The 10,305-nt window shown below is 42.3% G+C and overlaps 2 protein-coding genes across 3 annotated transcripts; one reads left to right on the forward strand and one right to left on the reverse strand.

The window, feature by feature from the left end:
• The first annotated feature begins 646 nt into the window (after positions 1-646).
• On the forward strand, positions 647-4,432 carry srsf5b (serine and arginine rich splicing factor 5b). The gene is made up of 8 exons (XM_028398020.1): positions 647-758; positions 1,013-1,160; positions 1,586-1,656; positions 1,967-2,080; positions 2,192-2,264; positions 3,549-3,622; positions 3,726-3,833; positions 3,969-4,432. The coding sequence occupies exons 2-8, from the start codon at positions 1,035-1,037 to the stop codon at positions 4,276-4,278; spliced, it is 876 nt and encodes a 291-aa protein (XP_028253821.1). The 5' UTR covers positions 647-758; positions 1,013-1,034; the 3' UTR covers positions 4,279-4,432.
• Positions 4,433-5,220: 788 nt separating this feature from the next.
• Positions 5,221-9,261, reverse strand: slc10a1 (solute carrier family 10 member 1). Of its 2 annotated transcripts, none has more exons than XM_028398018.1 (8): positions 9,188-9,261; positions 8,108-8,357; positions 7,948-8,034; positions 7,658-7,770; positions 7,116-7,320; positions 6,697-6,875; positions 6,397-6,605; positions 5,221-5,440 (listed from the first exon to the last, which is right to left on the reverse strand). In XM_028398018.1, the coding sequence occupies exons 2-8, from the start codon at positions 8,312-8,314 to the stop codon at positions 5,391-5,393; spliced, it is 1,050 nt and encodes a 349-aa protein (XP_028253819.1). In that variant the 5' UTR covers positions 8,315-8,357; positions 9,188-9,261; the 3' UTR covers positions 5,221-5,390. The 2 variants fall into 2 exon arrangements, with proteins under 2 accessions (XP_028253819.1, XP_028253820.1); XM_028398019.1 differs by having other exon boundaries at positions 8,824-9,250.
• Positions 9,262-10,305: the final 1,044 nt, after the last annotated feature.

Raw genomic sequence — 10,305 nt, forward strand, 5'->3', positions numbered from 1 at the left:
ATGTAAGGTACATGTTTTTATGTCTAAGTGTCAAAACAATAATGTCCAAATGTGATTAATTTTCCTTTGGATCAGATCCTGGAAGGCTTTTATCTATTTTTGCACATGAATATAGTGTATAAGAACAAACATTCACCCTGGAGATGTGTAACGGGTGACTAATGTATCATTTTACCTCTGGTATACCAATTTATGGTGGCCATGTTGGTTGATACTACTAGTCGTGCACCATAAATTCAGATATACTGAATATTTTCTAAGCCTATGTGAAACTACATATTCTTAGATGGTCAAAGGTGGTCGTGTTTATTATTAACTTATTTCCTGATTTGCTGTGTTTGATTAGAGAGTATAAAGGTCTGCCTGTGGTAACTTCAGATTACCTCTTAGAACCGGTATTGAACATTATAAAATATATTATTATTTTATCGTTTTTAACGTCTTCTGTCCTTTATCCTGCTTTTATAGTGTCATATCTTTAAAGGTTTAAACTGTTAACTACTGTACAGAATCAAAAGATCTATACTCCATAAACACTATTGTGTTTGACTGACACCTAGTGGTAAAGAGCTGCAGCAAACACATTGTGATGACGTCACATCCGGGTACCCATCGGCTCACCTCGGGTTTTTTCGTGTTCTGCAGTGTCAGCCTCCGTCACGAGAGCTTTTTTTCCGCTCCCTGAAACAGTAAAGACTCCATTTTGTTTGCACTTTCAGTCGACAGTCAAGAGGCAAACCCTTCTGTACCCCTCACAGGTATGTGCTGCCAATTACAGTTGTTACAGAACTATCATGCAAACGTATGTTTGATAAGAGTAGCGATGTCTATTGTAAAGTGGAGTTATTCATTCATTAACTTAGCTTGTAACACGGTTTTGCTCAAATTCCGAGCCCTAGCGTGTATGTGGCTAGCTAGCTTACCGGCTAACACAACGACATACAGGCCATTCATGCAGCATTTGCTATGCTAGACTAGCTATGGGAAAATAACGTTAATGTCATGATTACAGTTACTCAACCAACAACATCAGCATGAGTGGGTGTCGTATTTTCATCGGCCGGTTGAACCCGTCGGCCAGAGAAAAGGATGTGGAGAGGTTCTTCAAAGGATACGGCCGCATCCGAGATATTGACCTCAAGAGAGGCTTCGGTTTTGTGGTGAGTCCCCAGACACTTCGATATTCTGTAGCACAACGCTGCATTCAAATACTTAATGTTCAAATATTGGATATATTTTCGTTGATATGTCCATAACGGTTGATATCCACGAGCTCTGTCTTGTTTGCTAACACACCAACAAAGTGCTATCTGTGTGTAGGTCAGTGCACAATCAACAAAGTTTTTACTCGGGGTATTCATGGAGGGGTTTCTGCATGCTCAAGTTACCATATATCAACGAATTTACGTATTTTATTTGAGAAACATAAATATTTGGTTAACAACCCTTGGAATAACGGGTCAAGTAGGTTGTAGCATGACTCTTGCATCATGAAGCCAAATAATCCAATAATATTACTGCTCTCCTTGTTTGTGTAGCTGAGACACAAACCTGAAAAACTGTGGGTCTGTTGTGTTTGCTGTAGGAGTTTGATGATCCCAGAGATGCTGAAGATGCTGTGTATGAGCTTGATGGCAAAGAGCTGTGCAATGAAAGGTAGGGGAGTTGTTTGAAATGAATGTGTAACAACGTGATATCAACTCTGTTTATGTTGTTGCACTCCTGTACAAAGCAAAGTAAGTTTGTCAAATTTTGAAGTGTTGATATCTAGACCATGTTTTTCTCAGGCCAATAATCTAGGAGAACAACACATCAGGGCATGTATCACCACAATCATTCACACCTGATGACGATATGCGAGCAATAAAGAAAACACGTAAACTGAAGTGCAGTTTAAAGCTGACACTAACTAATGTTTAACTAAATCATGTGAATAAGTTCATTCACCTCCTGTCTGTAACATCAGGGTGACTATTGAACATGCTCGTGTACGTCTGCGCGGCGGGCGTGGCAGAGGTGGTGGTGGTGGAGGAGGACGTTTCTCTGACCGCTACGGCCGAGGCTCCCAGAACAGTCGGAGGTACAGCTTCCACAAGTCCTTCATATTTGCTAGCCCTGGACTTAAGTTTCTATTTTGTTGAACAGTTCTGCCACACCATGACCTTTTAATGAAAGTCCCTTTTCCTTTCAGTCGAAACCCTCCTCCGATGCGCACCGAGAACCGCCTCATCGTGGAGAACTTATCCTCTCGTGTCAGCTGGCAGGTTAGTATTGCTGCTTAATTCTTTATCATACACAGCAAGGCTCTAATGCTGCAACATCACCTCCAACAATCTTGCTCCAACAATATACATACAGTTGTAGAATTGCTGCTAAAAAACATGACTTTGTTTCTGAAAGCAGATCAATTATATTACGGTATATGGCTCATCAGAATGTATAATTAATCTATCAAAAGTTAAGCCCAAAGTCATTGCTCTTAATTAATCTGCATCTCATGCAGTTCAGTAAAAGGTCAGAGAGCAGTACAAAAGCAAAACACTTAATTTATTCCTGTTTTTCAAATTTTAACCAATTCTTCACCCCTTTATTTGCCAGCCTGACTGTTGTGTCATGTGGAAGAGCTCGCTTATGGTGGAGTTAACCCCTTCTGGGTCCTTCTGTCTGGGTTGAGCCTGTGCTGTCAGCCAGTCTGTCCTACTCCTAGTTGATGCCTGCTGGTCATGTGAGCGTTCGCTCCACACTAGAGGCGCTGGCGGCCCCTTCGCTCGCTCGCAACGCCTGGTGTGTGGTTGAGAGCGAGAGAGAGGAAACAGTGTTGGCAGAGAGAAAGCAGAGGAGAGAGCGAGAGTCGATGGTGATGGTGGTGGCGTATTGATCGATGGTTCGTTAATTTGAGGGGCTTCGATCGATCGATATCCCCCCTCCCTTCCCCCCTCTGGTGTTCCCGCACATCGCGAGTGAGAGAGTGTGAATTCCTCCCAGGTGCCCATGGATATAATCTGCTGTTATCCCGGTTATGGTGGGCTCGGAGAGCCTGCGGCCCACCCCAAAGGGTTCCGCTCTCAGGTAGTAGTTTCCTCTCTTCCACCCTGTTCACTCTCTTTACTGAGGTGGGGTGCCGAGGCAGGGGCGGTCCCGGCACGGAGCCCTGTGCCATTCCTGCCAGGAAAATGGGGCTGTTTGTGCCAAATGCTGCCCAGGCGGCGCCACTGCAAAAAAAGTTCATGCAGATGGTGTTCATCTCTGTAGTTGTAATGAGGGGTGAGTCCAAGGACCTCAAAGCTGTTGAAAGTCTTCAGTTATGTCATTAATGGTGATTACTTTAAATCTGAATTGTGCCTTATTTTTTAACAAACAAAAAAAACACTGTTACTTAAATGACCAGCTGATGAACAGTCTTTGAGATTCCTGGTCTCCCTCTCTGCAATAGCCTGTGTAGTCCTCTCAGAGAATCTAACCTTCTCTCTCTTTCTGGGTAAATCAGTCCTGTTTATGTGCTTGTGTTCTGAGCCTCTCCGTCAATTGACCGATATCTGCATATGTAGGACCTGAAAGATTTCATGAGACAAGCTGGAGAAGTGACATTCGCAGACGCACATCGCCCCAAGCTCAATGAGGGGTAAGACTGGGCCGTGTTTAGCTGCAGTTGTAACTTGAGAAAAAAGACTATAAATCGATTATTTATGACAAAGATTCTTGCTAACTGTACTGTGTTTTTCCAGGGTGGTTGAGTTTGCCTCTTACAGCGATTTGAAAAATGCACTTGAGAAGCTGTCTGGAAAGGAAATCAATGGCAGGAAGATCAAGCTCATTGAAGCAGCCAAAAAGAGGTGTGTTGCTGCTTTGGTCACTGCTTTTCTGCTTGAATTGTAATTGGCATGTGGATTATAGTGATTTCCACTTGATGTTTCATTCACACAGTCAAATGTTTTCAAACAGGCCTCCTAAATTTTTCTTTTTTCCAGGTCTAGAAGCCGGTCTCGGTCCGAGAGCTCATCCCGGTCACGATCCCGCTCCAGAGGCCGCTCCGCATCCCGCTCCCCCAGACGGTCCCGCAGCCCCGCCAAGGCACACAACCGTTCCCGCTCTCGCAGCGGCTCGCCTGCAGGCGGCAACTCTTCCCCAAGCTCAAAATCAAAGGAGCCTGCCAAACGTTCCTCCAAGACAAGCAAATCGGGCACACCTCCCTCCCCTCCACCCGCCCAAAGAGCCTCCGTCTCTCGCTCCCGGTCACGCTCCCGCTCTCGTTCTCCTTCTACTGACAGCCAGCGTTAAAAAAAGAGCTGTTGTGAGGTATTGGGAATCAACTTTAGAGGCAACACGTTTTATCAGTAGAATCAGCCTGGAAGGAGTTGGCACACTAGAGCTACGGTGAGCTCTCCTGAAAGCTGAGACAACAGTCAGTTTTTTTTCTCATAACTGTATAAAACATGACTTGGTTTTTATTAGGGGGCATTTAGGTTAAATAACTTCATTTTCCAACAATATGCATGTTAAGTCCCACCTGAATGAATTTATCCAGCTTGGTTTCTGCCTCTTCAAGATTTCTTTCCTCCATCATCAGGCCTGTAAATGAATTACTACTCTTTGAACAGGGATCCTCTACCGGGATGCTTTTGATAAGTCATGTGACCACTTTCTAATTACCTTTGTCAATCATGTTGTCTAAACCTAAATTCTCTGTCCTATTGTACCACAGCTGTGTGCGCGCGTGTGTTATGTGTAACTTGAGGTGCTTGCATGTGCTTTTGTTTGCTCACTCATTGCCCAAGGTCTTATTATTGGACTGATTTGTGTTAAGGCTCAAATACAAACTGCTATGGGCAGCCACCCCACAGTGTTTCCAACAGTGTAAATGAATTTCATGTATCCTACAGCCTTTTGCAGTGACTGTTAAGCCTTAGTTTTGCTGAGCTGTAATACTCTTTGGAGATAACGCAGACACTTTGTTTTCACTCCTTTGTAGTGTTGTTACTTACAGAATGCAGTTTATTATTGTCATTTTTTTTAGAGGGGTTTGTGTACAGACTTATGTTTAAATGTAATTCCAAGAATACCTGTTGGTACTGTGACTGATGTTACTGTGCTTCAAATGAACATGTAGACAAGAGTTTGGAAAAATACTTTTTTTGTACAAGGATTGTATTTTCAGTGAAAAATGATGGATGTTTGTATGGTGTAGAAGGAACATAGACAAAACCAATAAAGTCATTGTAATTGGATCACAAATGTTTTATTCATTGGTGCTTTGTATACAATAAAAAAAAAAGACAGTTAAAAATATTTAATACACAGCACAAGATGGCTGCCATTTCTGCTGTCAGCCTGGAGCACAGAGTTAAAATGAATAGATGAAGATGTAGGAGGAGGTGTCCATCATGCCTTCCTCACACACAGCTCTTTTCTAACTCTTTACCGGTTACTGGCTCGTAAATCTCTGTAGGTCAGACAGACAGAAACTAAATGGTCAGACAATTTTTTTTTATTTGATCAAAAATCCTTTTTACCACAATAATCATTTTCTTGGGTGCGTATTTAAATCTTTATGTTTACCATTGATACAGTCTTGTGTTCTACAAGACTGTATCAATGGTGGCTACTGTTCCTGGTCAAGTGTGTCATAGCCAAGCGGCAACCTTCGGGGCTCAAAGTGGAAGCCCATGCGGAAGTGTCAAAACTTGTAATTCACGCCGCAACAGCTGGGGGCTGGCTCCAAAAGCGAGTAATTTCCCATGTTAAAATGGCCGACTTCACAGCAGAAAAAAACATGTTTACAGCCTGGTACAAAAAACCACTCTGGTCTCAGATGATAGGTTCTCTGCTAGTGTCAATTGTAGGGAGGGTGAATTTTTTTACAACTCACTCGTTTCAATGGTATTCGGACTTAAAATTACGCCTAATTATGGGCGTTGCCGCTTGAGTGACAGACAGTTGACGTATCACAGCGTGGGTTTCCTGCTTCCACGATCGCCCGCCCCCCTAAACCCCGCTCGTGCTCCCCCTCTTTGTCCATAATCGGAGTTTTAGTTGACGTGACGCTGCCAACATGGCGGCGTTCATCAAGTCCCGGAACCTCCCACCGAGCCTCAAAACGGCTCTTCAGAAACAAACGGGTGACGTCACGGAGGCTCTGTCCATAGTTTTTACTGTCAATGGTCATAGCACAGGACTAACTAATAACATTGTAATTGATTGTTTCTTAATCTTGATGAGGAAGCCCAACCCCCCACCCCACCCCCCATGACGAGCTGAAACCATCAGCAGCAACTTTCAAATGATTCATTTTTACTATTCTAATCTGATCTAATCTCCTTATTTTTCAATTGTACAGCTGAAGTAACCTAAAATTGCTAAAATGTCTTATTTGACATGTGATCTTGTTGTGGGTCTCACCTTTCTTTTTCTCGCTCTTTCTTGTAAACCTTTGGTAACACCTGAACAGCACGATGAGCACCACCGCCTCCATCAGCTGTACGGCCCCATACACCATGGGGAACAGGAACAGAGGGCCGATCATTTCTGTGGGAAAGGCTAACTTCAATATGGTGGAACACAGCTGGATGTTCTGACAGCCTGTCTCCATAGCAACGGTCCTCCGCTCCCTAAGAGAGAATAAAGGGGTACAGATTTATTCATAAATCATGGATATAGGTTTACAATGACTAATGTTAGCCATCAGAAGGTCTGATTTACGGCTGAGTGAGTCTGAAGAGCGCAGAGATGATGTATCCAAAAGTGTAACCTATGAAGGGCATGAGGGCAGCGATGGCCATGAGTGGAGGAGACAGTACAGTCAAGATGGAGCCCCCGATTGCAAAGCTGGTGATGGTGCCGATCACCACAACAGCGATCATCATTATGGTGAGGCCTGCCTGAAAAAAAAAAAAATAATAATAATAATAAATAAAAATTTTGAAACAAAAATGTGTTAATCCGCTGCTGAAAATAGTCCCCAAAAACACAACATTTTCTGTGGCCTGAAGTCCATATTTCATATTCTAATTACCATAAAATTTCTATTTCTATTGAGACAAACAATTTAAATCTCAAAGGTCAGAGGTCATGTTGGAGTCTGCAGTGTGTACTAACTTGTGTTGCATGTATTAGCCAACCTTTGTGATGATCTTGGAGTATTTGGGCCTGTAGTAGTTGATGAGGATGCCGATGCCACATGGCACGAGGATCATGACCAGCGATATGATGATGTCGATGTAAGGCACGGCATTCTGCAGGTTGGAAAAGCCCTGGCAGTAGAGGTAGAGCAGCAGAGGCATCATGCCCAGAGCCAGCAGTGTGGAGCAGGAAGTCATCACAATGCTGAAGGACAAGGCGGTCACTTTTATTGCCTCCAATGATGCCATCCACTCACATAGATAACATCTTCACACACCTGTTTTTTCATGACTGGGGAAAATGGCCCAGAGCCTGGACATAAAACATCTTACTATGAGCAGACTAGTGATGTCCTGCAGGTCATTCAACCATAAGAGTGAAGTCTGATTTCACGACTGTTGTGACGTGAACACAGCTGCTTTGGTCGCTGAACTTTTAAAGGGTCATTTCACTAAATAACTAATAAATAATGAGTCTGCATGAAAATGAAAATATCGAGCCTTGAGCATGTTTTGTGGGTCAGCACATGTGTCGTGTGTACCTGAGGTTCATGTCCCCCTGCAGAGCCAGAGCCAGGATGTTGGATAGAGCTCCTCCAGGACAGCAGCCGCAGATCAGAACCACAACAGCTGTGATTTCAGCCAGCCCGAACGCCTGGAACACCCAAAGATAAGACTGCTGCCAAAGTCTATCACTAATAACAGTGAGGTGAATATATGTCCAAATTAAGAAGGTAATTGTCCTACTGCTTTTGAGTGAATGAATCCTGAATGGTAATGCAGTATGTCTAAGTCTTGAGAGATTACATAATAAAGAAGAACTTTATAGCACCTTAGATAAGCCAAAAGCTGTGAGAGGCATGACTCCATACTGGGCCAGGAGTGCGATGGCCACCCCTTTTGGTTTCATTATGTGACCCTGAGGAAAGAAAAAGAAGAATCAATCAGCATGTTCAGCACATTAAACTACTATGTGGTGCTACTGAAGTCACCTTGATTTTGGACACTTCCATGGTGCACCCCAGTGAAACCATGGTGATGAATACCACAGTTATCAAAAGTATGTTAATGGTTTTGTCCATTATTGGCGGCATCATAGTCGTGTGAACCGAGCTGCTGTTAGCAGCTGTCATGTTGAACGACGAGCTTTCATTTCTCAACAGATCTGGATGAGAAATGAGATCCGCCGTGTGGTCCATGATGGTTCAGTCCAGGCTGGAGCAGCAGAGATGTGACTGAAAGCTTAAAGGAAGACACTGCATGAGACACACTTTGAGTTTAAAAACGATTGATCTGACTGGTTAAATCTAAGCAGGTCATTCAAATATACTCCACACAGGGTTTAATCACAGCCAATAACTGGATCTAAGACTGCAGTTTGAAGTGAAGATCCTCCAACCATGCACACACAGACGCCTGCTTTCTCATGTTGCTCTTATCTGATCACTGATTAGACTGACCATAGTACACATTATATGGTCCTTAAGCCTTTCACCTGGTGCACAGTAACAGTGTGCTGTCAAAGCAGAAAACATTATGTCATGCTATGTTTTAAGTATTTCAGTTAAATATCAACTAAATATCAACATAACTTGCACACATGGTGCTACAATACATTTTAGCTAGAAACAGTGAAATAGTTTGCTAAAAGTGACTTTAATTAACATCTTCCAAATGAAATGTAATAAAAGTCATGAAGTTCACTTACCTTAGGCATTTACAGTGAATCCTTTGCTTGATATATTAAACCCAAAACACTCTTAATTCTGGCTAATCTGGGTAAAACACACAGCGTTGTCAAGCTTTATATTCGTTGTTGACAACCACATCCTCCCTGCTGACATGCAGCTCACATGCTGCGTGCAGACTGTCACAGGATTTCATGTTTTTTGCACTCATGAAAAAGAAGCACACACATGACAGAAGTGCAACTAGAATGAGTCACCGTAAAAGTCTCACTGCTTCCCTGTGCTGAAGGTGAGAATTGCACACCTATTCTTAAAGGTTAGTTTGCACCAAGGAGAAAAAGATATGTCTCTGCTTGTAGTTTAAAGCTGATAGATTTGTTTTACCTGTTGGACCTCGGGTTTCCTCCACTCTCCCCGTCTTCTCTCTCTGGAACTAAATCTTTGTGTTGTCACTCCTTTTTGCCAGTCACAGATTACACACTGAGGCTACTTGTAGTGCAGAAGTGCCATCTAGTGCACAATTGAACAAATGGATGAAAATAGGAATGTCATTAAAATAGATGATCTGCTCATTAGAACTGACTGATGAGTGCTAATCGTTTGATGTAATCGTCAGAGCTTCAGAACCGTTTCCCCTGAGAAACATGGGCCAAAGAGCTGTTTGAAAAGCAGCTTTAATCATGAATCCAGGATGGACGGGGTTAAGGGTCAGTTCAAATACAGTGAATTTGAGGGATGACATAGAGCAGATAGGAAAAAGAAATAGGAAACCCCACATCAGCTCCATGAGATGAATGCACAGGGCCATTCAGGAGGAAGTGCAGTTATGGATCAGTGATCAGACCCTGTAAACTGCTGTTTACTGTAAATCTCTCAGACATCTACAGTAGAAATACTGCACAGACTGCATTCTCTTCAGCTCTCTGTGAGATGACACGCTGATCGTTCAAAATGAAACAGAAAAATGACGTCCTTGTTTTTTATCACTAACCAAAACTCCCTCCCAATGACTTTTTAAAATGTTTTGTTTGATGTTTATAATTTTTTAAAGCGTGCACAGCATATCTCAGATCTTTTGAGGTGCCAGGTCTCACGCTGAGGTCCTCAGACAATCGCCTGCTGACCTATTTGTATGCATTTATTTATTTATTTTATTGTTTTTTTTTTAAATTAATCTACTAACATGTTATTTGTTATTTATTATTCTGATTTATTTGACTTGACCCCTTATCTTCAGCTTTGGTCTGTACAATTCTGTACTAATGTACCTTTAAATTGTATTTTATTAACTACAGTAGTTAGACATTATTTTATTTATTTTATCTCTTCTGAATGTTATGAATGAAGCTAGTATGATTACTTTGGATTGCTTTATATATTGAATTGTTTCACACCGCAGTAAATCCTTCGTTCATATGTGATGACTGTATTATTGTATCAGTCTGTTCTGCACCTACAACTAATAATGAATAATAATTACACACTTTAATCACTTTGATAAT

Source organism: Parambassis ranga, chromosome 24 (assembly GCF_900634625.1).
Source record: "Parambassis ranga chromosome 24, fParRan2.1, whole genome shotgun sequence".
NCBI classification, from domain to species: domain Eukaryota; kingdom Metazoa; phylum Chordata; class Actinopteri; family Ambassidae; genus Parambassis; species Parambassis ranga.